This window comes from Ixodes scapularis, unplaced genomic scaffold (genome assembly GCF_016920785.2).
Source record: "Ixodes scapularis isolate PalLabHiFi unplaced genomic scaffold, ASM1692078v2 ptg000324l_1___fragment_1__unscaffolded, whole genome shotgun sequence".
NCBI classification, from domain to species: domain Eukaryota; kingdom Metazoa; phylum Arthropoda; class Arachnida; order Ixodida; family Ixodidae; genus Ixodes; species Ixodes scapularis.
In genome coordinates this window covers 676,440-703,873 of record NW_024609966.1, presented here as the reverse complement: position 1 = coordinate 703,873, position 27,434 = coordinate 676,440, and the positions used below count along the sequence as shown (strand labels likewise).

General features: G+C 42.7%; 1 protein-coding gene and 1 non-coding gene across 2 annotated transcripts in view; one reads left to right on the top strand and one right to left on the bottom strand.

Moving 5' to 3' along the window:
• LOC115308697 (spectrin beta chain, non-erythrocytic 1) overlaps positions 1-27,434 on the top strand; it is a 309,133-nt gene that overhangs the window by 153,981 nt on the left and 127,718 nt on the right. The window contains exon 16 of the mRNA XM_040214208.2: positions 26,126-26,336. Coding sequence (XP_040070142.1) covers positions 26,126-26,336 — 211 coding nt within the window. The remainder of the gene's footprint in view (positions 1-26,125; positions 26,337-27,434) is intronic.
• Trnaf-aaa lies at positions 23,603-23,684 on the bottom strand. The gene has a single exon. It is a non-coding gene; the product is annotated as a tRNA-Phe (tRNA).

Here is a 27,434-nt window from a genome sequence, read left to right as displayed (position 1 = left end):
TAGATTTAATATAAGCCTAGAAAATATTTTATTTATCTTTTGTTTTATTGCTTGTTAGCCCTACACTGAGCACTGAACTTCAATGTGTGGTAAAATCACTAATAATGGGTTTATCTTAAAAGTACTTCCAACATTGTATTCTCTACACTTCATAGTATATAGCCATGTGTTAAAAAGGATATTTTGTCGAGCAGTTTTTTTCCTATCGTTGCTCCAAACAAAGGCAGGCAAGTTTTAATTCTCTTGAGGACAATTCTACTGACTAAGAAAATGACCAGATATATGAAATCAGCACAAAAAGCTGAACAAGCTTGTGCAGTTTCATTGGGTTCGGTCATAAAATAAGAAAAAAAGCTCCAAGACCAGTGTTCCCCCTTAAATTCAGCATCAAGCTTGCGCAGCCATTTCTTGAACAGAGCTTGGGTTATCCAGGCGCGCGTGTTCGAAGCATACATGACTGGAAGCGTTCCGATGCCTTTGAAACATGTCGGACGCTTTGCCTTGCCAATTACGAAAAGTTCAGGCTTGTGACTTCCGTCTATGTTTGCATGTACCATGACGGTCACCCTCTCTTTGCTCAGCTTGCCTCCAATGCAGCGTTCACCACGACGACACAGTCTGGTTAGGCAAACACTTATAAAAAAGACCCATCTCGTCCGCGTTATAGATGTCTCCTGCGGCGTGCTCCCGCAGCAGACACTGCAATCTTGTTTGCTGCCAGCTGCTGACAACGCCTAGATCCACCGCTGCCACTTCACCGCTGACAGTCTTAAATGCCAAACCATGCCGTTCCTTAAACCGCGAGATCCAGCCATTACTGCACTTGAAGCTTTCTAAATTCATCCGTGAGGCCAGTTCATCAGCCTTTTCCCGCAAGATCGGCCCACTCACAGGAAGGTTGGAGCTCCGTGCTCACTTTAGCCACAAAAGAAGTGCGTCTTCAAGCTCCGGGTGCACCTATCTCTAAGCCTCTTTCGGTCTGGTGCAAATTTGCTTGCCTTTTCCCGAAGCTTGTTCTTGGCTTTCACAATCGTTGTTAGCGTGCTTTTGGTGATGCTATATTTGAACGCCACCTCGGTTTTCTTCACGCCTGACTCAACCTCTTCAATGACAGCTAGTTTCTCCTTGACCGAAAGCGCTTTATACCTTCCACGTAAAGCCATGTCGATGATGAGGAGCGAAAGCAAAGTGCGTTGCCGCCTAGGCCTAGCACACACGACATCGAAGTATCAAAGACAATGGTGGACTGGATTGGATTCGATAATCTAGCGGCTGCGGCTACAGCTTGTAACATTGCCAGACAAGAACCGAAAATGGCTCCATTTAGACTGTAGAAACGTCGTACAGAAAAACGAAAAGTATGAATTAAGCGAAAACGCCGCTCGAATTAAGCGGCTTATAAATACATTAAAAACATAGCGGGACAACCAAAATTTTCAAATCTGTTTGAATTAACCGGAAGTATGAATAATCCGAGTTTGAATTATTGCGAGCCTACTGTAACTTGGGATGGTGCTTCCAAAGAGGTGGGTGCCGGTAGGGGATGTGCTTCCCTGACTTGATTCCGACGAAAGCCGCGCCACGAGCACCACGGGCACTGTGTGAAGTGTCGGAACTGTCGCCCAACGCGGTGGCGCTGCCGCATCCCTCTGCGCGCACAGAGCTCCCGAAGTGGCGATCTGCCGCCTTCTTTGCTCCCTTGACTTGACAAGTCAGAGTCGAGGGGCAGGTGCGTTGGGGCTCATAAGAGGTAGGCGCGACAGACACCCCGCATGCAAGGCACGTGCTCCGCGCTCCTTGCGCATTTATAGCAGCGAAAGACGATATACCTTTCGCAGCTAATGGCTTTTTGCGCACACCTTGGAAGGGTTGCGCTGACTTACTGTACTTACGGCGGATCGTCCTTTGTATGAAGCATGTCCGGCCATTAATACACTTCGAATAATCCGGTCCAAAATGCATGCATTGGGATCGGGACCGCAACAAACTTTGAAAAATGCGTTAATTCGCGAGGATCGTCCTGCGTAATAAGCATCTCCAGCCTTCGGTACACTTTGAATAATCCGGTTCAAAATGCATGCGTTGCAATCGGGACCGCGTCAAACTTCGAAAAATGCTATAATTCGTAAAAAGCGATTTCGTTACAACGAGGAATTACTGTATGTGGCAAAGTTACCCTCTGTCAATGAACATTTGCCTCCCGCCCCGACGTAAGGTCGGGGCAAAAACAACCGATGACAGGGCGCGGTAGGTAGCCTTGGCTTTTGCCAGGGCTATTGCGTGGATGGCGTTGCGACATCTTGTCTGCGTAGCTGCTCCGGTTGTTCGACCCTCATTGTCTTTCTGACGTAACCTTTCCTGGCGATTGTTTTCGTCCTACAGGGAGGATGTAGTTCGGTCCACATATTCTTAACTACGGTGTTATGGCAAACAGCTAACGGATTTATCCACATAATTGATGCAAGCGTGTAATTCGTGCGGTTTGCAGTCAAGGATGACGGCTTTTCTTTTTTTCCTCGCATAATTGCCATAAGGAAATATCTCGCGCGAGTTTTCTCAATTTGTTTTTATTGTTACCAACGTGCACAATTGAAGCAGGCACTTTGTCTTTCTTTATGAGCTGCTGTTCTGATTTGATTGGTGCAAAATATTTATCCCGGGCTTATAGTTTTTTTTAAAATGTAAACATTTTGGAAGAATCAACGAGGTAACCCTTTCTTGTATTTTTTTCGTGTACTCCTGAATTCCTCTTTGAATGGTACGAATGATGTGAACATGGTCATTTATCAGTATTGGTTATTTCTGTGCCCGTGTCAGCTAGTTTGTAGCTGGCATAAAGCCTTCTTACCTTTCCGACTGATTGTTTTTATAGTGCTTAAACTCAACCTTGGCTGCATAGAAATGTGGACAGACAGTCTACAAAAGACGGACACCACTCCTAAACTAATTTTCTTTGTTTTTCATTCTTTTTTCATCATTGGTTGCATACTATGAATCAAAATTAACATGGCGTGCTACCTCATGGTATTGGATGCTGAAGATAATTGTTTTACTTACACAGCCCAAGTTTTGAGAACACTCTTCAAAGCTAAAAATTTTGGTTGAATACTGTAAATCAATATCAGTATAAATGGCACCACATTGGATGCTGAAGAAAACTGTTTTGCTGACACAGCTTGGATATTGAGCACATTTTCAAAACAAAATTTTTTGGTTAAATGCTAGGAACCAAAATGGGCCTGGCATGGCATTGGATACTAAAGGAACCTAAAAGTTGTTTTACTGACGCATAGCTGAATGTGCTGCATCAAAAGTCCACGCATCCTCATGAAGACATTTTTTCATTATTTCTCAGATTTTTTTTTTCTTCAAACTTACACATCGGAAAGCTCATGCAAGGAAAAGGAGAAAAAAAGAAAAGATTAAACAGTTAGTCTGTGCCCATTCATGTATATTGTGTTTCCCCTCATCTCAATGTAACTCATTGTTTTCCTTTCATTTTCTGATCATGCGTTTGTTCTGTATGTAGAACTTCGCAGCGCAGCAGATTCAGCTATGTACTACAACCAACTGGTCCAAACCCAAGTCCAAGCTTTATTACTGACACAGCTTCGATGTTAAGAACATCTTTCAAAGCTAAATGTTTCGGTTGAGTGCTGTGAATTAAAATTTGCCTAGTGCAGCATTGGGTACTGAAGGAAATTGTTTATTGACACAGCTTGAATTTTGAGAACATCTCTCAAATCTAAATTATTTGGTTGAATACTGTGAATTTATATCAGTATGGCATCACATTGGATACTGAAGGAAGCTGTTTTACTGTCACAGCTTGGATTTTGAGAACATCTTTCAAGACTAAATTTTTTGGTTGAGTGCTATGAATCAAAATTGGCTTGGCACGGCATTGGATACTGAACGGAGTTGTTTTACTGACACAGCTTGAATTTTGAGAACACCCTGTAAAACTAAAGTGTTTGGTTGAATACTGTAAATTATTATCAGTTTGACACTACATTGGACACTGAAGGAAGCTGTTGTAGTGACACAGCTTAAATTTTGAGATCACCCTGTAAAACTAAATACTTTGGTTGAACTGAAGGAAGCCGCTTTACTGACACAGCTTAAATTTTGAAAAATACCCTGCAAAACTAAATTGTTTGGTTGAATAGCTCTAAATTAATATCAGTTTGGAACCACGTTGGATACTGAAGGAAGCTGTTTTACTGACACAGCTTGGATTTTGAGAACATCTTTCAAGACTAAATTTTTTGGTTGAGTGCTATGAATCAAAATTGGCTTGGCACGGCATTGGATACTGAACGGAGTTGTTTTACTGACACAGCTTGAATTTTGAGAACACCCTGCAAAACTAAAGTGTTTGGTTGAATACTGTAAATCATTATCGGTTTGACACTACATTGGACACTGAAGGAAGCTGTTGTAGTGACACAGCTTAAATTTTGAGATCGCCCTGTAAAACTAAATACTTTGGTTGAACTGAAGGAAGCCGCTTTACTGACACAGCTTAAATTTTGAAAATCACCCTGCAAAACTAAATTGTTTGGTTGAATAGCTCTAAATTAATATCAGTTTGGAACCACGTTGGATACTGAAGGAAGCTGTTTTACTGACCCAGCTTGAATTTTGAAAAACACCCTGCAAAACTAAATTGTTTGGTTGAATAGCTTTAAATCACTATCAATATGGCACCACGTTGGATACTGAAGGAAGCTGTTTTACTGACACAGCTTGAATTTTGAGAACACCTTGCAAAACTAAATATTTTGGTTGAATACTGTAAATCAATATCCGTTTGGCACCACATTGGATACTGAAGGAAGCTGTTTTACTGGTGCAGCTTGAATTCTGAGAATACCCTGCAAGACTAAATTGTTTGGTTGAATAGCTTTAAGTCAATATCGGTTTGGCACCACTTTGGATGATGAAGGAAGCTGTTTTACTGACACAGCTTGAATTTTTTAATACCCTGCAAAACTAAATTGTTTGGTTGATTAGCTTTAAATCAATATCAGTTTGGCACCACATTGGATACTGAAGGAAGCTGTTTTACTGACACAGCTTGAATTTTGAGAACACTGCAAAGCTAAATTGTTTGGTTGAATAGCTTTAAATCACTATTAGTATGGCACCACATTGGATACTGAAGAAAGCTGTTTTACTGACACAGCTTGAATTTTGAGAACACCCTGCAAAACTAAATATTTTGGTTGAATACTGTAAATCAATATCCGTTTGGCACCACGTTGGATACTGAAGGAAGCTGTTTTACTGGTGCAGCTTGAATTTTGAGAATACCCTGCAAGTCTAAATTGTTTGGTTGAATAGCTTTAAGTCAATATCGGTTTGGCACCACTTTGGATGATGAAGGAAGCTGTTTTACTGACACAGCTTGAATTTTTTAATACCCTGCAAAACTAAATTGTTTGGTTGATTAGCTTTAAATCAATATCAGTTTGGCACCACATTGGATACTGAAGGAAGCTGCTTCCCCGACACAGCTTGAATTTTTTAGTACCCTGCAAGACTAAATTGTTTGGTTGAATAGCTTTAAATCAATATCAATTTGGTGCCACATTGGATGCTGAAGGAAGCTGTTTTACTGGTGCAGCTTGAATTTTGAGAATACCCTGCAAGTCTAAATTGTTTGGTTGAATAGCTTTAAGTCAATATCGGTTTGGCACCACTTTGGATGATGAAGGAAGCTGTTTTACTGACACAGCTTGAATTTTTTAATACCCTGCAAAACTAAATTGTTTGGTTGATTAGCTTTAAATCAATATCAGTTTGGCACCACATTGGATACTGAAGGAAGCTGCTTCCCCGACACAGCTTAAATTTTTTAGTACCCTGCAAGACTAAATTGTTTGGTTGAATAGCTTTAAATCAATATCAATTTTGTGCCACATTGGATGTTGAAGGAAGCTGTTTTACTGACACAGCTTGAATTTTTTAATACCCTGCAAAACTAAATTGTTTGGTTGATTAGCTTTAAATCAATATCAGTTTGGCACCACATTGGATACTGAAGGAAGCTGCTTCCCCGACACAGCTTGAATTTTTTAGTACCCTGCAAGACTAAATTGTTTGGTTGAATAGCTTTAAATCAATATCAATTTTGTGCCACATTGGATGTTGAAGGAAGCTGTTTTACTGGTGCAGCTTGAATTTTCAGAATACCCTGCAAAACTAAATTGTTTGGTTGAATAGCTTTAAATCAATATCAATTTGGTGCCACATTGGATGCTGAAGGAAGCTGTTTTACTGGTGCAGCTTGAATTTTGAGAATACCCTGCAAGTCTAAATTGTTTGGTTGAATAGCTTTAAATCAATATCGGTTTGGCACCACTTTGGATGATGAAGGAAGCTGTTTTACTGACACAGCTTGAATTTTTTAATACCCTGCAAAACTAAATTGTTTGGTTGATTAGCTTTAAATCAATATCAGTTTGGCACCACATTGGATACTGAAGGAAGCTGCTTCCCCGACACAGCTTAAATTTTTTAGTACCCTGCAAGACTAAATTGTTTGGTTGAATAGCTTTAAATCAATATCAATTTTGTGCCACATTGGATGTTGAAGGAAGCTGTTTTACTGACACAGCTTGAATTTTTTAATACCCTGCAAAACTAAATTGTTTGGTTGATTAGCTTTAAATCAATATCAGTTTGGCACCACATTGGATACTGAAGGAAGCTGCTTCCCCGACACAGCTTGAATTTTTTAGTACCCTGCAAGACTAAATTGTTTGGTTGAATAGCTTTAAATCAATATCAATTTTGTGCCACATTGGATGTTGAAGGAAGCTGTTTTACTGGTGCAGCTTGAATTTTCAGAATACCCTGCGAAACTAAATTGTTTGGTTGAATAGCTTTAAATCAATATCAATTTGGTGCCACATTGGATGCTGAAGGAAGCTGTTTTACTGGTGCAGCTTGAATTTTGAGAATACCCTGCATGTCTAAATTGTTTGGTTGAATAGCTTTAAGTCAATATCGGTTTGGCACCACTTTGGATGATGAAGGAAGCTGTTTTACTGACACAGCTTGAATTTTTTAATACCCTGCAAAACTAAATTGTTTGGTTGATTAGCTTTAAATCAATATCAGTTTGGCACCACATTGGATACTGAAGGAAGCTGCTTCCCCGACACAGCTTAAATTTTTTAGTACCCTGCAAGACTAAATTGTTTGGTTGAATAGCTTTAAATCAATATCAATTTTGTGCCACATTGGATGTTGAAGGAAGCTGTTTTACTGGTGCAGCTTGAATTTTCAGAATACCCTGCAAAACTAAATTGTTTGGTTGAATAGCTTTCAATCAATATCAATTTGGTGCCACATTGGATGCTGAAGGAAGCTGTTTTACTGGTGCAGCTTGAATTTTGAGAATACCCTGCAAGACTAAATTGTTTGGTTGAATAGCTTTAGGGGGAGACGCTTCCTAGAAAAAATATTTCGGCAAAAAAACTTGATTTTGAAAAGTGACATACATTTCATCCATCAACATCTAGAGGGTATCCCCAGAAAGTTTAATTAGATTACAGTGTATAGTTGATTTTTTATAAATTATTTTTTGTCCACCAAAGCTGAAGAAAAGGTAGGGTTTGGAGCACTTTGAACACATTTTTCTCTGTTCCACTTTTTGGTATAAATTCCATTTTGGTCAATCTATCATTTGATAATGGCAATACAGGGAAGGCTAGTTGTTCACTTTTTTGACTGAAATTTTATAAGGAATGCGGCTATGGAATTTTTTTCTCACTTTACGAATGTCTTTTATAAATGTTGACATTTTGTTGAAGACACAAAAGACCAAAAAGTTGACCAATTTTGCAAAAGAGAAATTTTATATAAATAAATGACTTTTTACGAACAACTTTCCATAGCCGCACCCCCTAGGCATTCTGCTACATATCTAGCGAAGAAAGATCTTGAACATTGTTATAGTTTTCTGACGATAGATTAACTAAACAATGTTGGCATATTGCTGATAGAAGCTGCTCTAATTTCCTTCCCATTTAACCGACAGACTTCAAATTTTGTTATGCATCCTCTAGCGTGACCACCAGCCTACCCTGTAAATTTAATTAATTTTAACCCAAGGGTTCAAGAGTTGACCCTCCCAGGGGGTGTGTCCCCTTCAATCAATATCAATTTGGTGCCACATTGGGTGCTGGAGGAAGCTGGTTTACTGGTGCAGCTTGAATTTTGAGAATGCCCTGCAAGACTGAATTGTTTATTTGAATACCTTTCAATCAATATCAGTTTGGCATCACATTGGATACAGAAGGAAGCTGTTTTAATGGTGCAGCTTGGAGTTTGAGAATACCCTGCAAGACTAAATTGTTTGGTTGAATAGCTTTCAATCAATATCAATTTGGTGCCACATTGGATACTGAAGGAAGCTGTTTTACTGGTGCAGCTTGAATTTTCAGAATACCCTGCAAAACTAAATTGTTTGGTTGAATGAATAGCTTTAAATCAACATCAATTTGGTGCCACATTGGATCTGAAGGAAGCTGTTTTACTGGTGCAGTTTGAATTTTGAGAATACCCTGCAAGACTAAATTGTTTGGTTGAATAGCTTTCAATCAATATCAATTTGGTGCCACATTGGATGCTGAAGGAAGCTGTTTTACTGGTGCAGCTTGAATTTTCAGAATACCCTGCAAAACTAAATTGTTTGGTTGAATGAATAGCTTTAAATCAACATCAATTTGGTGCCACATTGGATCTGAAGGAAGCTGTTTTACTGGTGCAGTTTGAATATTGAGAATGCCCTGCAAAACTAAACTGTTTGTTTGAATAGCTTTAAATCAATATTGGTTTAGTGCCACATTGGATGCCGAAGAAATCTGTTTTGCTGGTGCAGCTTGAATTTTGAGAATACCCTGCAAGACTAAATTGTTTGGTTGAATAGCTTAATCAATATCCGTTTGGCACCACATTTGATCCTGAAGGAAGCTGTTTTACTGGCGTAGCTTGAATTTTGAGAATACCCTGCAAGTCAAAATAGTTTTTTTGAATACCTTTCAATCAATATCAGTTTGGCACCACATTGGATACTGAAGGAAGCTGTTCTACTGGTGCAGCTTGAATTTTGAGAATACCCTGCAAAACTTTAATGTTTGGTTGAGTAGCTTTAAATCAATATCAATTTGGTGCCACATTGGATGCTGAAGAAAGCTGTTTTACTGGTGCAGCTTGAATTTTGAGAATACCCTGCAAGACTAAATTGTTTGTTTGAATACCTCTCAATAAATATCACTTTGGCACCACATTGGATACTGAAGGAAGCTGTTTGACTGGTGCAGCTTGAATTTTGACAATACCCTGCAAGACTAAATTGTTTGGTTGAATAGCTTTAAATCATTATCACTTGGGTTTTTGATTGGTCGCTGATGGAAGCTGTTTTACTGACACAGCTTGAATTTTGAGAACACACTGCAAAGCTAAATTGTTTGGTTGAATAGCTATCAATATCAATTTGGTGCCACATTAAATGCTGAAGGAAGCTGTTTTACTGGTGCAGCTTGAATTTTGAGAATACTCTGCAAGACTAAATTGTTTGTTTGAATTGAAGGGGTGTGTGAATATTCAAAACTTCGAATACTTGGTGAATAATGATTGCTATTCAGTTTGATTTGCTTCACACTTTCACTGTTCGAAGTATTCGAGTTTTTTTAATACTTCGAAAATTTTGAATAACACGAAACTCGCTGATTAATGTTAACTCGCAGTCGAGTTCCTTGTTTTGTTTTTGGACTTCGCACGCTGACTGGTGACGAAAAGTATGCAGCAGACGAAATAAGGAAGTGGACGAGAGGCTTGCATGCTTTCACATTCACAACTCATAAGAAGTGCTTAGATGTACAGTGGGGACAGCGCACTTGGGAAGCGGTCAGTCAAGTCAACATACACACAAAAGAAAGAGACTTACGCAGCGCTGACTGACAACTCTCGCTTATATTAACACTTTCTCTTCTTCTATTTGTGTTATAGGCTAGAGCCAGGGAGAATAATTGGTCTTTTTTTCTTTTCTTTCGATATGAAGCTAAATTTAAAGCTAACTAAATTGAAATTAATGTAAGGCTAGGTACTCTAATTCTTTTTGTGACAAGGTTAAAGACGGAGTACTAACACATCTGCCGTTATGTTTTGCAATGTTCTCTGCCTCAATAATTTCTTTTGTGAGCTGGTTGTGGTGCTTGTTAAGTATGGCGCAGTTACTCAGCAGCAGTGAGCAGCCACAGTCTCGACGGTGAATGCCTACATGTCCAGAGTTTTTGTTGGTGTGTGTTCTTATGCTCACGAGTGCGATCGTTGAGGCACCTTCCGGTCCGACCTATGTACAGTTTTCCACAAGAGAGGGGAAAGGAGTACACCTTCTCTGTACAAGGGACAAAGGTGTTCTTATGCTTCTTTTTGCAGCCGACAGTTGTAATTGGTGGGGTATTTATTTTCTTGCATGAGATGCGAAGTTTGTTAGGAGCTGAGAAGATGACTTTCAAGTTTACTTGGTTAGCTATTTTCTTCAGTCTGTGAGAAAAATTATAAATATATGGCACAATGATGGGTTTCTTTGTTTTGTCTCTTTGCTTTTGTTGAGTGCATACGTCTTGCCTGCTTTCGTTGATAAGCTTTTCGGCCACTGATGTTAGTAACAAGATTGGGTATCCTGCACGCTTTAGTCTTGAAACTTTCCCTTCAAAGCTTGTTGGAATGGAATGCGAGCAGGATTTTGTGAGTGAGTTTTTGAGGCATAACCGCGCAATGCTCCTTTTAACAAGTTTTGAATCGGCCGAGTTTAATGGTAATAGCGTTTTTTTTACCCTGGGCTCAAACGACCAGCATAAATGATGGGGTAACATAAAGAGTCAAAGATCCAGGAATCTTAAAGAGCGCTCTTTTGGAAGTTCATGAGTGATTTCCAAATGACTCATGCAGGCTTTAAAACTGTCGAGGACGTCGGCAACCATGCTGGTAAAGTTGTGATCGTCGGAAGCTAGAACAATTAAATAATCGTCGATGTACCGGAACACTCTTATAACTTTGGAGGTGTCTAATGATTCTTTTAACTTCCAGTGGTGGTGTGCTAGATAGATATTGCTGAGGACAGGGGCAATGCAGGATTCGATGCAGATACCTCTCTTCTGTAGGTAGCGAAGGTCGACTTGAGGTAGATGTTGATGAAGGTCAAAAACTTACTCTGGGATAAGCCCGACGCATTTTGAAAGGCAATAGCACCGTAGGTGTCTATGCTGCCCTCTATGTACCTTAGGAGACGGTTGTAGGGCAAGAAATAGTACAGATCCTTAATGTCGATGGAGGACACCTTTAGGTCTTGGTCACGATGCTCTTCTAAGAAGTTGAAAACTTCGTGGAAGCTGCGGATCAGGTATGGATCATCAATGATAAGTAGGTTTAGCTGTGTTTGCAGAAATAAGGCAACAGACTTTTGCCATGTTCCCCTTTCCGAAACAATAACCCGGAGGGGGCAATTTACCTTGTGAGTTTTGGCACCGAAGAATAATTCTAGACTCAGATTTTTACTGCGATCGATGTAGGAGCAGAGTTGTTTTAAATTGTTCGAATGACAAAATTATTTTGCTTTCCTTTTAACTTTTTTTAGAAAGATCTCAGAGTGCTTGTTGAAAACAGATTCGACTGCTGTTAATGCCTTTTCCCCAAACGTGTCCGTATGCATGAGGACAAAACCTCCTTCTTTGTCAGCGGGCAGAAGATATATTGAATTCTCTTTCAGGTACGTTACTACTCTCTTGATGGGCAGAGGAGTAGATGGTGGTTTGTAACGCATAAGCATATCTACACCTTCAGAGGTGCGGCAATCCATTTCGGTCTGCGGAGCTCGTCTTGAGACTTGCCTCACAAGGGAAAGTAACTCCGGTGCCGTCTTCTTAGGTTCCACCGCAAACTTAGGGCCTAGACTGAGAACTTGCTGTACTGAGTTTGGTATATGGATGTCTCCTATTGTGCATACGGGGTTACTCAACGCCCGTTCTTCCTTTGATCTGTTCTTACGGAGATGCCACAAAGTGAGTCTCCACAGCTGGCCTGTCGTTCTCTCTGTGAGGGAGGCGATTTCTCGCCTGGTCCGTCAGGTCTTCACGCAACTGCACAAATAGGTAGTTCCGGTCGTGCCATGTGTGACGATGCCACTCGGGTTGAAGGATTTTGCGTATTCTCTTTTCATGTCCTACGGATGGATGCTTAGGTGTAAGCATCCATCTGATGGAAGCTGTTTTACTGACAGAGCTTGAATTTTGAGAATATCTTGCAAAACTAAATTTTTTGCTAGCATCCTATGAATAAAAATTATGGGTGTGCGAATATTTGGAATACAAATAGAATATTTTCCCTATTCTTTACATATTTGATTTGAGAATTTCATACTCGAAATTTCCAAAATAACCGAACAGAACTCCGAATATTTGAGTAAATAAGGAATAATCGCCACACTGTGCGTGCCCTGAACATTTTGAAGTATCTCAGAATGTTTATTTGCCGAAATCTACACATGATGCATTCATTATCAGTTCTGTATCAGCTCTTTCTCTTTTGCATAAAACTCTTATCTGCCCCACGAGACAGCTGTAATTATGTTTCTTTTTTTATTATCAAGCAAGTTGTGTATGAATTTTTTAGCAATATACATTATGCATTCTTTTAGTCATAAAGATAGGCAAAACAATCGGCTTATCTCGAGAAGATTTACTGATAATCTTTATAAACTAAAAAAAAGAAAAAAAAGGAAAGAAAAATAAAACGAAAAAAAATTTAAAAGAAAAAACACTGCATCGCCACCGACAACAACTCAGCTACCTCGCAAGATGGCTACCACTGCTTTGTGGGCTTTGTTTGGAAATTTATAGACCACACTAAATGCTCTAGTCAATGCTGGCACTGTCCTTGTTCGAACATGTTATCAGAGTATGGTCTCGGCTGCATTTGATGAGCCGCCGAGGAAACGAACGAAAGCCAGAAAAAGTCTTCTCTAACTGTACCACACAAAACACTCTCGCCATTGACAGCTCGGTGCAAGTTGTGCGAAAGTGTTCTTCAAATGCAGACGGGAACAGTAACAACGCTTCAAAGCAACTTGAAACAACACCCTTTGTTGATGAATATAAAAAGGACACTGTGAGCAGGCTCTTGGGTAGTCAGCCAACACTGGATGATATGGTTCAATGGAGGAAGCAGCCCTTGTTGCAAAAGGCAAGGCTTGTCGCCACTTGTTAATACTGCACAGATATTCAATATTAAATTCAATATATGAAGTCAGCTCTTTTACATATTTCTAATCAATTCGTATTAGAAAATTTTAATCTTCGCACACTCCTAATAAAAATCGCTCTGACAGGGCATTGGATACTGAAGGAAGTTTACTTACTGACACAGCTTTAACTTATTGACGCAGATTTTAGCGTGTGCTAAAATCCATGATGTCGCAGCCACATGACCTCGTCCGGGATTTTCGAACAACGCTCACGTGAAATGTAAAGTCACGCGTGGATTTAAAGTGATTTCACTTTAAAGTTTAAAGATTTTTAAAAAATTTGAAGAATTTTAGGCGGGATTTGAACCCACGACTCTTCGGTTGTGAGCCGTAAAGGCCGCGCGTGGCACGCTTGCACGGTGCGGGAATGAGCCAGAGTTTATATGTTTATACGTGTGCCGTCGATGCCGAAGTGAGGCGACAGCAGCGACAGGACGATCTGGAGATCCGACAGTGCCTCCAGATCTTGGAGCGCACTTGCGTCTCGGAGCATGACAAGCGAATGAGAAGGCAATGTGAACGGGGCCCGATAGCGCTATTGCGTTTTACTCTTAAAGGCGAAGCTTAAGTGTCCTTCATGTTTTTGAGAACATCTTGCAAAACAAAGTTTTTTGGTTTAGTACTGTATGTCATAATTGGCGTGGCACCACATTGGATACTGAAGGAAGTTATTTTACTGACAACATCAATTTTGAGATCTTGCATAAGTAGATAGTGTGAACTAGAAATTCAATTAAAAAAAATGTGAATGGCTAATTTTTGTTTTTAAACAAATTCTTGTCTAAATTATGTGCACAAATGTGTCATCTCTTCTGTAAAGGTTTCAATTTTATGTTAATGCGTTTAGTATTAATGCCTTAAAATGTCACCTATAATGTTTTTGTTTTAATTGGTGTTTTTCTTGGTCAGCATAATCTTCGATGTATTTGTTTTTCGGAGCTGTCAGTGTTGAGTGCTTGATATGGGCTTCCGTTTATAACGCAAGAGGTAAATTTCTCAGCACACAAGTTGCGGTTGGTTCAGAGACGGCCTTATTTCTTGACTAGAAGACTACAAAACCCATTTCACAGATGTCTACATGACTTGGCTCCAGAAGCTCCCTTTGCAGTAGAGATGGGCAGTTGACCACACATTTTAGTTGGACCATTCAGGTGTGAGGGTGGCAATGTGGGCTAGTTGGTTCATGATGACAAAAGGGCAAACGGCATGCAAAATATAGGGACAAAGTATTGCGCTGTGTTGGCTGTGGGTGTCGACCCATCTTTAAAGATGCGGAGATTATTGTCAAAGGCAAAGACCGAATGACTAGAAAAATTTTACAAGTTTAAGCGATCAAACAAAAAGAATATACAAAATGCGTCAGTCAGACATTGCTATAATTGCATAGCAGAGAGATTGCCTGTTTTGATTGACCATCTCATGACCGACGTGTTTGTTGTTGCCGATTTTGTTTTTATTACATGTTCAGTTGAAAGTCGGCGCTTGTCTTATGTGCACTTATTTTACTTTGTCCCGTTTTTTTTTCGCCCTGTTTACCCTTTTGTCCATCACATGTCTTTATCTCTTTATAATGAGAAATGATTGCTTGCGGGGCCATGAGACACCTTTGACATAAACATGAAGTTTCTTTGATATGACAATGAAACGTGTGTATAATACATTTATGAGGTGTAATGTTGCACGTAACTATGAGATTTGGCTGTAAGATGTAATGAGATGACTTTGAGGTGCAGCTTTAGTTGTTTTCTGAAGGCACTCCATGTCTAGGAAATACCCGAAATGCATAGTTCAAGTCCAAGCAAGATATGCACTTTGTAACGGTTCATCGGGGATTTAGGCTCCATGGGTTCCTATACCTTCCCGCGCGTGTGAGTCTACACAGGGCATCCTGGAAATTCTTGAGTCCAATGGAGTAGACAAAAGGATTTGCTACTGATGCCAGAAACTGAATGATCGTGGACATCATGTCTAGCCAGTTGGGGATGGCCTGGGGTCCTAGGAGCACTTTCACCAACTTGGTAAAGCAGAAGGGGATGATGCAGACGAAGAAGATGACGATGACCGTCAGGATGCTCAGCAGGATCTTCTGGCTGTCTGAATGCCTGCGCACCAGCGGCGGCCGGCCGGACGAGCACGCCGCCCCGTTTGCGACGGGCGCGGCGACCATCTCGCGCAGCCGTCGCACCGAGAGAAGGATGCGCGCATACTGCACGAGCACAACGACGGCGGGAGCGGCAAAGCACAGGGAGAAGGCGGCGGCGTAGTAGAGGACGTGCTCGTGCCTGGGGTGCCAGTCGACGTCGCACACAATGTTGTCAAACTGGTAGGCGGTCCAGTCGAGGCAGGCGGGCACAAGCGCGAACACGATGCCCAGGGTCCAGGGGAAGGCGACCATCTGGGCGACGCGGCGCCAGGTGCTGCGCTGGACGTACTCGAGCGGCTTCTGGATGGCGAGTCCCCGGTCGAGGGCAATCATGGCCAGAGTCAGGCTGGAGGTGGACGTGAGCCAGTAGTTGAGCACACCGTGAAAGGTGCAGAAGGCCCGGTCGCCCAGCGGCCAGCCCTCGTAGGTGAGGGCACACGCGGAGGGCACCATGACGAGGGTGGCGCTGAGCAGGTCTGTGACCGCCAGGCTGACGACGAGCAGGCTGGACCGGTGCCGCTTGACCTGGTCGTCCCACAGGGACACGAAGAGGACCAGCGTGTTGCCCGTCACGGAGACGCACGCCTCGGCTGACACGACTATGGCTGCCACCACCCGATCTGCCGAGAGGTCGGTCGAGGGTGCAGTGCCGTTCATCGGGGCACGCTGGGCACCTGGACCCTAGACGGGCGAGAGGGGGAAATCGTCGAGCGTTTGTTGCTCTCCCACTTCCATGGTATCGCCGAACAGGACGTCGCTCTGGTCACAGTTATGTGCACAAATTGGAAGGTTAAGTTTCATACCTATGTTTTTACGAAGATGCTGGGATTACTGAACCTCATGATGACCAATATGACCAGTTGAAAGGTGCTATAAAAATTCCAAGGAACTTTTCAAGAGACGTCAAAAGACAGCTCTGTTTACAAGCGCAAAACACCTCGTGGGTCCTCGAATGGACACGGAGATTCCGCACCCCTCGGACATAATTTCACCTAAATTTCTCTAGCATACTGAATTTTTCTTTGATTTTTGTAAAAGCTACCTCAAAATTCCAAAAAGGGCTTTTTGTATTAATTTCTTGATTTTGCGACTGTTCATTTTTTGTCTAATTTTATTGTTTCAAGCATCAATCTTCCTTTTAAGGGAGACAAGGAAATTTTCAGATGCCAAATATTTTATTGCTACCCGTTGCCATTGACCAGCAAAATAAGGCAGTTCCAGACATTTCCTGTGAAAGACTACTATCTGAGATCAAGGCAAAACAGCCAGGCAGTCCTAAGTGCTAAGATTTGCACTGCCCACACATGTCTCATTCAGCTGTGGCTTTCGTCCGGAAGCCAGCTTGCCCTCTTGCCCACACCGTTTGCTGGCCAAAGAAAGGCCATTTTGGCACAATCCCTTCCAATGAATCTGCCTTGCCGCGAGCATCCCACTTCCTCAGAAAGCGTGCCAAGGGCGACGAGCACGCTTCCGAGAAGCTCCAGAACCGGCGCATAAGAGCGGGTTGCAGATAGACTGCGTACTCACCCGGAGCCTAGCAGGGGCGACGCCACATTCCGCTGGGCCCGGCGTCAGCTGCCGGTCTTTGCGAGGCGGGGTGGTACCGAGGCAAATGTTTTGTTCTGCGGAAGCATACTGGCTGTATTGATGGTACCGTTTTCGCCGTAAGCCCGACTACACGGGCGTCCGGTCTCCCGCGCGCGCATTGCTGCCGAGCGTGAAGCCGTTGCGAGATAAGCGTTCACGCTCCATCGGCCGTCGCCGTCGGTCGGGCGGGCCATAAACAGAAGCAGCAGATGCCGCTAATTGCGCCCCTCCCACGCGGGGGGGCTTTCCCCCTCCCCCGGGTTAATCTATAAGGCGCGCTGCTCGGCCCGGGGTTGCAGTAAAAGGACGGGCCGTTATCACCGCGGCTACTGCGCTGTTTGTTTCCCTCCCCTCGGGAGGAGGGACATTCCTTTTTCGTTTCCACTCGTTTCCATTGTTCGGTAGTCAGTGGTTGGGTTCTTGTAGTTGGATAATATTGCGGCAGGAATAAATTGGGAATACTCGCTCTGGCTTTATTTTATTTGTTCAGGCCCACCGGTGGCTCCTCATTTGGAGTTTTACGTGGATGGGGTCTGATATGGAAAAATAATCTTTTGTCTTCTGCTTTTGCAGTTTGACGGCAAATTGCGTAAGAAAACTGTTTAAATTGCTTGGCGAAGTACAAAGATTTTTGTTGGGTTTGTTAAAATATGTTTCTATAGTAGGCAAGGATCTGCAGCGGAGGTACAGCCGGAGAAGCGTTTCAGCCGAAGGAAGGGGGGAACGAAGGATGTAAATAATGCGACAGAAAAGCTTTGTGAGAAACTTGGAATCTGGGGGGTGCTCGTAAGATGTCTTCTTTTCTATCTGCATTACAGAAAAAAGTGGGAATCAGGGAGGGGCTTCTTACGCTCGTGGAAAGAGCTAATGGAAAATTGGACCAAAGAAGAGACAAAGGAATGGAAGAAGAATGGGACACTAAATTGTCTGTTTCTTTGGTATACATTTAAAGGTCTTTTGTGGCGTCATGGTGTGACCAGGGTTCATGCAGATTTTTGAAAATCTAGAATAATTTACAAAAATGGATTCACAAGGGCCTTTGAAATTTCTCTAACGTAGAGGCACACCTCATATTTCTTGAAAATTTTCTTGAAAAAAATCAATGGGGCTCCATGGTTTCGGTTCTACATACACGGCACACCAAAGCTCACACTTAGCCATAGTTGTTTAGTTGTCTGGAATCCTACTCTTTTCTGGAAATAGGTGATTCCAGGCATTGCCCATGATAAAGGATACAGGTGCTACTTTTTATAAGTTGCAAGAGAAAAATGATTACCTCCAAAGAATGTTGAAGGGGTTGCAAAAATCTGCAGATAGCTTTTCTGAGGATGCCAAATCTAGAAGTGTCATAAATTTTTTGTCAGTTGACCAATGGTTTGGGACAAACGGTCAGGGAAATAAAGGCAGAAATTGCAGCTATGGATGGAGAAGTCCCTGCTAAGAAAGAGTCGAAGGTTTGCTAAGTCACATGAGACATCTGTTTGGACCTTTGAATTTTTCTATTTGGCATCCTTGAAATCCCTGAATTTCCCTCGAATTTTGGTTAAATTTAATTTGCACGAACACTGGACCTGACGTGTCACGAAACATTATATCACTTGACCATAGGTCAGGTGACACCGTGACATCATATGTTATCACTGCGTCACGTAATGTCACGGTGCCGCATGACTTCACAATGTCATGTGGCCATCAGGAAGGCACTTGGTCACATGACCATTTGATGGGATGTTAGTGTTGCATGGCATCATGCCATGGTGTCACAAGACCATGGGGAAAGCACAAGGTCATGGGGCCTTGCATTACGTGACCCTGTGAAAGGATGTCAGGTTACGTGATAACACTCGACGTCGTGGTCTTTCGTCGTGTTATGTTATGTAACCACATGACGTGATGTCATTGTGTCACGTAAAATTTCTGCTCGCTTGCTCGTACTGACAAAGACTGAGGGACACAGATTGTGCTGAGCTACCCTACGCATGAATCGCGTCGGTTGCACATGCTGGTTTGTAGGGGGGGGGGGGGGTGGTTCGGGCTGACGCTAATGTTATGTAACAATTTCGTGATTAGACCCTTGTGTGGATAGGGATACTGATATCTGCACCTGTATTGCTATGAAATTTTTTTTCTACGTTTAGGTTTGAATGGCGTTTTTGATACTTGTTTGCTTTTGCCGAGCAGCTTTTGTGTTAACTCTGATGATGTTGTTTGAAGATAGTGATGCTGAGTTTTGAGGCAGTATATTTGGCCGATAGCAAGGGTAATGTCTGAGCAAAAAGCTTAGAATATTGTGGTATTGTCATTTTGTGAAGGGGCAGAGTTTCTGGAATGTACTACAGTTTGTGACCGAAAGTCTCGTATGGTTCGCAGAGCATCAGGGACTGGAATTTGGGGAAATGGATTTAAGCAAAATGCATTTGCTTTTATATCAGTGAAGTTGAGGCACATAGCCTTCCCCACATAAGGCAGTTATGGCTTCAGAAACAGCATCCTTACTCCTCTAACATATTCATATCCCCGTCGTATATGTTTGCCATAGAAGTTTTGGTGTTTTCATTGATGAAAAATCAATTGATGCTTTTTTATGTTTATTTATTTTTAACGTATTGGTGAATTTTGGTGATCTGCTTTGGGTGCACGCTAAAAACGATAATTCTTGGTAAAAAAAAAGAACTCGTGAGAAATTAAGCATTCTAGTTTTTGAGAGGAGGATTTCGACAGACAATCCTAGATGGAGCAAAAATTTTAAGAAATCTGTGTCTTTTGGTTTGAATCGATTTTGTACTTTCGACACCCACCGATCTATATCGACGTCCCCGGGATTTAATCGATTTTGTATTTTGACACTTACAGATTTTTATTGATGTTTTTCGGTTAAAACTGAAAAGTCTACGGTCTACTTATACGCAAGCTTTAGGGATTGCATCCAATCTGCATCCATGCTAATTCTATTTGCAACCGATCCATTATTCACAAGATATTTTATATCTTTACCTGCGTCCAGTTGTGTGGTTGATTGTTTGTGCCCCCAGATATCTGAGGAGTTTCATTCTAAGAGTCAGATCCATGTGAAGCGAAATGGAGATAAACAGGAATGTGTGCTTATAAGACTAGGTTTGAGCTCCGTACCGTGGCCACCTTTACAATTTTTTTACTCGCATAGTATGACCGATTTCAGATTGCCAGAATCCCGAGGATAGCTCACCTAAAATCAAAAGCAAATTGGGTGAAAATAATGAGTAAATTAACTTTTAGCATGCTATAAAAAAAAAAAAAAAAAATGCCGTTGACACATATGCACTTTTTATGAGTTGTGAATAGGAAAGCATCCTGGCTCACTGGTGACTGGTGCGCTGCTGGGTGAGGCAGTGGAAGGAGTGCGAAGCTTGGCGCGACGTGTGCTGAAATCATGTGTCCTCTCATCATCATCATTGGCCTAGCTGCGGGTACCGGTTGTTGACGTTAGACCTCAAAGCGTATTGTTAGGCCTAACGTTAGGCCTGACGTCAGGCCAGTACAATACCCGCATCCCCCCCCTCATGTCAAACCGCTGTGCTATGGCACCTGGAATGCGTATCCAACTAGTGTGGTTACCGCATCCAAAAAAGTGGTCTCTCAATTTCCGCCTGATGACATTGTAGAAGTGTCACGCTGTCGCCGGTCGCAATCCTGGTTGTGTCCCAGCAGCGGTGGTGGGTGTGGCAGATGCCTGTTCCGCTGCAGGTCTCTCTCCAATGCGACAGTGCACAAACGCTTTGGCAGTCAGAGGTTGGGATGCTGTGACGAAAGCGACACTCACGTTCGCTCATGCTTTTTAACAGCATTTTTACGACCAACCGCCAGGATCGCGACATGCAACAGTGTTACACTGCGGCTTATGTGATGTCATTTGTTGCCACTTCGGGATCACTTTTGATGCATGGGCAGCATAGGACGTTAAACACACCAGTCGGACACTCGCTCCAGGCACTATAGCTCCGCGCACCGGTTGACGACGGTAGACCTCAAAGCGTAACAGTAGTCCTAACGTTAGGTCTACCTAACGTTAGGCCTAACATCAGGCCAGTGCATACCTGTGTCTTCCCCTCCCGCTGTACCGCCAGCAGTTTGGCTGGCACGGTAGCAACGATGATGCTGTTGCTATGGGGCCACATGACACGTCGCGGCCAATGGGAATTTAGGTCCCGCTTCGCTCGGGGGAATTTAGACGCCGTTTTTAGCTGCTACAGACGGAATTTAGGTGCCATTTCGCTCAGCCAGTGGGAATTTAGGTGGCGCTTATCGCTGCTGCAGACAACGATAATGCCTGCCACACTCGGATAACGCCAGTTTGCTCCATGAGATAGTTAATGCTTTTGCATCAAAAGTTGAAAAATGCTAGTCTTAGATTTTGTGACCTGCGAAACTTCTGATTGCAGGGAGGGGCAGTGAACCTAATTTGACTGTCAATCCCAGTTAGCAATGTTCGCTTATCTCCCGTCGTAATTAAGTAACAACATTTCTGCCGAGGTCACCATTGATTGGCCAGTGCCCTGCAATTACGAGAAGTGGACTATCTTTCTATGTTTTTTTATTAAATAGTAAATCATGCAAAAAAATATGGGTGGGTTATGTTTCGGGGGTGGGTCATCTCTCGGAATGTTATGGTAGTACCTACCTTTTGGAAATGGTGGACCCTGAATTTCAGCCAAAATTGGCATAGTTTCAGGTTCTGGATTTGGCTCTTTTAAAAACTCCTTATTTGTGAATTATCTGCAAGTATGCAGGCTGTACATACCATTAATCTGCTATATATTTTGTTATTGTAGCTCTTACCAATAATGTAAATGTTTATTACATGGTCCAGTGTGCCTGTAACAAATATTCTTACATGCCAACTTCCGAATCTGAAGCAACTCTAAATCCAGTGCCACTGCTGGGTTGCTCAGATATTTTGTACTAAAGAAAATGTAGATGTCAAATAAAAGAAGGTTGTTACTATTTTATAAATTGCTTTCACATATGTCAGGCCCATAAGAGAAGTGGGTTATTCGATAGTTGTACACCTTAACGATAAGATGAATTCAACTATTACAGGCACCACATCAGCAAACAACAGAGGCAAAAATAAAATCGTATCTCTTATCACAATTCACAAATGTTGCACATCACTCGTGCCAGAGACGAAGAGCTCATCAGCAATGCTAAGAATACCGTAAGAGGCACAGGGAGGATTTTGTTTTTGATTATTAATATTAATATTGTTATTATTATAGATGTTTCTGAGCCTTTGCACTCGTCTGCAAGTTTTTCAGCCAACCTGGTCAATTGCACATTCTCTTAGCTGAGGGCTGCCAAAATCTCTGTAGAAAGACTGCTTATCACTTTTGGGGATTTGCGTCAGAAGACTGACCCCTGGACTGGCTCTTCTGAGGAGATAACCTGCTCTTGTTCAGGGAGATGCAATCTGGTTCTCTTCTGTTTGCAAACAGCATTTCTTTGTTTCCTTTTATGTTAGAAATCATAGGGCGCCATCTGTTGACCTATATTTAGTTTGCAGACCTGTTTGCTTGTGGAATATGTGGCAGAGAGGGAAAGAGCATGCTAGAAGTTTAAGCAGTAAATAAGGTTCCATTATCTCCGCAAGTTGCCTTCTTTGTGTTTGCCAGGCACACCATTAGTGACTGCCAAAATGAATCCGTGAGATGCCTGTTACAACTTATATTGTATTTTTAGTATGTATTTATTTGTTGTTTACTTTCCCATCATAGCAATTTTAGGAGAACCTAAAAGCTATTGGTTCTAGGCATAGGTGCAGCTTCTAGTTGCATGTAAGGGTGAAACACGGAACATGTTTGGTAGATGGGGCCTCTTAGCATATCAAAGCTGGTGTAGACCCACGTGTAATCTAGCTATACATATTAACGCAGAATGTGTTTTATCAGCAGACTTTCATGGAGATTCGTAAGGTTTTGGGTGTAACGTTGACTGGAACAAAAGGCCGGCACTGAAAGCGTTACGTACATAGAGAACCACATAAACAAACTTCAGTCACCTGGCAGGATTTGAACTCACCACCTTAAAATTATGAGTCGTGCTTTACAGACTGAGCTAACGAGGGATGGCGTTTATTCTCGACGCCAAAAAAAATCCTTTTGTGCAACGTTCGAAGGTTGCGCGCCCTGCGGCTTTGAAAGCATGTGGGTATGTTGCGCTGTACCATCTCACAACCTTTGTCAGAGATGGGAGCGAATCTTCGACACACTTTCTCTGTAGTGATGCCGTGCCGTTCAGATGCCTCTCTCTTAAGACTTAAGAAACGGCAGGGGCAGCAGGGAGAGCCTTCACCAGGGGGCCCCGTAGACGAACGCCAATAAGAATGCCTATCACACATTCTGGGCTTACCTGTCTTTGTCAGCATGATCGAGCTTGTATAATTTTTTTAGGGGCGAAGCTCCTTAGGGTCTAGCCTTGTCCGTCCAGCGTCCGTGCTCACATAGATCTTGCCGGTGCTCGTGCTCGTGAGCTCACGTGCTCACGTGCTCGTGTAGGGTAAAAAAAAAAAAAAATGTTTGCGCAGTTGACAGGATTTGAACCTGTGTGGGGAGACCTCAATGGATTTTTAGTCCATCGCCTTAACCACTCGGCCACGACTGCGGAACGAGTAGGGGGCTCCGAGATGTGGTAGTAACTCAAGAGCTGGGGTTGTCATGGATAAAACGTTGCATGTAGCCGCTCAACGTCTATACAGGAGAGGGCACTGCATTGGCTCAATGTTTATAGACGAGAGGGCACTGCGGTCAAATGCGTATATAACCACGTTCTATACCACACATTCTCTTTCTGACATGGATGAAAACGAACGAAAGGCTCGGCATGCTGCGGCTCAGCATCTATGCAGACAAGCACCACCAGAGCTTCGCCCCAATCAACATCATTCACCTCGTGGAGATGCAGTCATTTTTTTCTAAGATGACTGAGCGTCTTTTATAAGTGTACCTGTAGTTTGTGACAGGTAAGAATTTAGGGGAAGCTCCTCTCACCTGTTCTTACTTTAGAGCGAAAGACGGATAGGAGGCGACTTCCTCTCCAAAATTTGTTTTGCTAAGGTGGAAATGGGCGGGAGGAGCCTCCCCGGAACTCTTTACCCTGTCACTGACTGTAGAGTCATATTTTTTTATAATGAAGTGTTCACTCGTTTTCTTTACACATGGGAACAGGTTCCGATGGATAAGTGCAAGATAAAAACACCACAACACCTATAGACGATCTAATGTTTACTTTGTTTTATGGGTTATGTTTCATACTGTTGGAAAACAGCAGATTTAGAGTGAACCTCACTTTTCTGAGCATTTATTCATTATTCCGAGCTTCCCAAGATTAGGTGAATCTGATATAGGTTTTCTTTAATACCAGTGAACTTCCCTCACTTTTGTCTTCCTTCATTTGCTTTTTTCTTTATAGAATTCCTCTTACTGATTTTATCAGCCGGTTTTTTTTCAATCCCAAAATAAATTATGATGAGCACGAAAGTAGCATACAAAGTACTACCGTGAAACTAAATAAAATGGAAAATAATGAAGCCCTTTTCACATTGTTCAGAGACATAAAAAAGTTAACTCTGGCACGCCAAAAAAAAAAATTTTTTTTTTTCATGCTAGGCGTTAAAATGGCATGTCGGGACATTACAAAAAAATATTTTCACTATAGAGTTGCATAGTTTTTTTCATAAAAATAGAAATAGGAGGCCCAATTCAAAGTTCCCGCCAGTGCACTGTGACGTAACAGTGTACTGCAAGGTGTCGGGGCGGTCAGAAGGGAGGCATCGTCCTACGACATTAAAGGTGGGTTCGCAGGAAGTCACGTGAGTTTCACTCCTCGTGCTCTCCGCGACCGTGCCTAAGACTTTTTTTTTTTCTTTTTTCTTTTTTCTGCTCGTTGTACGAGCGATTGTAGGAAACAAAGTTTCAGTTCCTCTAGCTCTTTATCGCTGCACCGTTGGTTAGTTTGCGTGCTGTAAAGTTGAAGACGAAGACTCAGTGGATCGACGTGATGGAGGTCAATGATGAAAGCGTTGCGAGTACAAGCCAGTGTACGAGTGCATGCCGTCAGTCCGATGATACAGAGCTATACTGGGCACAAAAGAAGCTATCAAGTTTTGAAGAAAAAAATTTTTTAGAATGCTCGCAGAAATTAGGATTGCTAGTCCGATCACATTGCTGAACGTTCGGACACCGAGGTCGTCGAATATATCCAGGCTGAAGATGCCTGCCGTCTCTCGGAAATGCATGCAGTGTGATCTCTTCTTCAGTTGCTGAAATACCGGGACAGTGCCTCACGCAGCACCTTCTATACTCCGTTTCACCTTATGTTGTACCGCAGACAAGGCTAGAAGCGCGAGCTCATAGCATTGGGAGCTACTCCTAACGCACGAGAGCTTGTGCCGCCGAGATGTGCCCTGAGCAAGGAGCTCGCGCTTGTAGCCTTTCCTGCGGTACATTATAAGGTGAAACAGAGTATAGGCATTGTAGTTGATCACGTCAATTCACTGACTCCTCTTCTTCTACCTTTACAGCAACATTAAGCGATGAAAAGCAAATAAAAGAAACCTTGTCTGCTTGGGTCGCTCGTGGAGGTGCGGAGAACAAAAATATTTTAAAAATATTACACGCGCTCGCGGTAAGCACGAGAAGGGATACAACTCACGTGACTTCCGGCGACGCCTCCCTTCTGACCGCCCCGACACCTTGCGGTACACTGTTACGTCACAGTGTACTGGCGGGAACTTTGAATCGGGCCTCGTATTTCTATCTTTTTATAAAAGAAACTACGCACCTCTATAGTGAAACAATTTTTTTGTAATGTCCTGACATGCCGTTTAAACGCCTAGCATGAAAAAAAATATTTTTATTTTTGCGTGTCAGAGGCTTTTTAATGGAGTAGGGGGCTGCTGAGCGCCTCTTAAATTTCACCGCTGACTGGTGAGACTATTTATGGATAAAATCGGGACCCTTGTTTCAGCCACTTTCTTAGCCTCATCAGGAAATGTTTTGGGAGCTTTTGCTGATTTGCTGACATGTTTTTTGTATTCTGCGTAGGTGATGACTTTGCTGAACCGCACCAACTCGGACTGGTGGAACGTCCGGCAGCAGAACGGCGAGGAGGGCTTTGTGCCGGCCAACTACGTGCGGGAGGTGGAGCCCAAGCTGGTCAAGAAGACGGTCAAGAAACCGGTGGTCATCACTGAACGGCAGCGCGTCAAGAAAGTTGTCATGAAGCCAAAGAAGAAGGAGAAGCCACTTTCACCTCGTGAGCTTTCCTTCTCCAAAAAAACTCACTATCTCGAAGGAGCAGGTGGCAGTACAGGCACATTCGAGAACTCGAGATGAAAGCGCAAGTCAGCAGAGACGGGGATAATCGCTGACCATTGCAATTATAAATTGACGCTATTATATGTCCGCACAAATATCCAGGAGTGACAATTAAATTTCAGAAACCCCAGTTATAGTAATGCCGAGGCTTTATGCTTCTTTTGGCAAACAGGAAATTGGGGAGGTGGTGAAATGCTTTCTGAAAGTGTCCAAAGGTAAAGTTGCACTACAAAGTTGCATCGCTACATTGACAACTTAAGGCTCCGTTATACTCCGAAGTCGAGCGTAGCAAACGGCATAGCTCAGCGCACACAGATACTGATTGGTTGCATATTTCGAGTTCCTGCCCTCCAGCAAATCGAATGTGCACATTCTGCGCTACGCTGAATTCGCTGCGCTGAACCTCAAAGTATAGCAGAGCCTTAAAAAAAAAATTAAAGAAAAGAAAAAAAAAACAAAAAAAAAACACAAGGACTATACACCTTTCCAAAAACCGCTCCTAGGCCGCCGCCATGTTGTTGATGCTGATGCGGCTGGTGCGACTCTCGCGCCCTCTATCAGCTAGAAATTTTCTGCCACTCTCTGGGACTGTGAAGACCCGCTCAGCGCGGTTCTCAACCTACGTTTTTGCGGTTTTGCATTCAATGATTTCTCGCCCCTCTTGAAGTTTTCCACTTATTTTTTTTATGCGTGCTGCGTACCCTTTCTGTGCTATCTTCCATTGTGAGAAATAAGGCTGGTAAGTGCCTGCCATTCAAGCTTTTCTGCTCGACATTCACGGGCAACGAAAAAGGTGAAGGACGTCGAACGACCCTCGACGCGATTTTGCGAACATTGTTCTCCCCCCTCCCAGAGATAATCCGCGTAAGATCCTCAGCCATCTCCAAAAACAGTTGTCCGGGTTGGGGTGAGAAACGGGTCAGTCACGTTTGTTTCTTTGCCTTGGTGCGGTTGTGAAAAAAGGAAGCTCTCCTCAAAACGTGCCCCAAAACGAAGTCATCCCGGATTCCGTCCGATCGTCAAGATGTGACTGTCG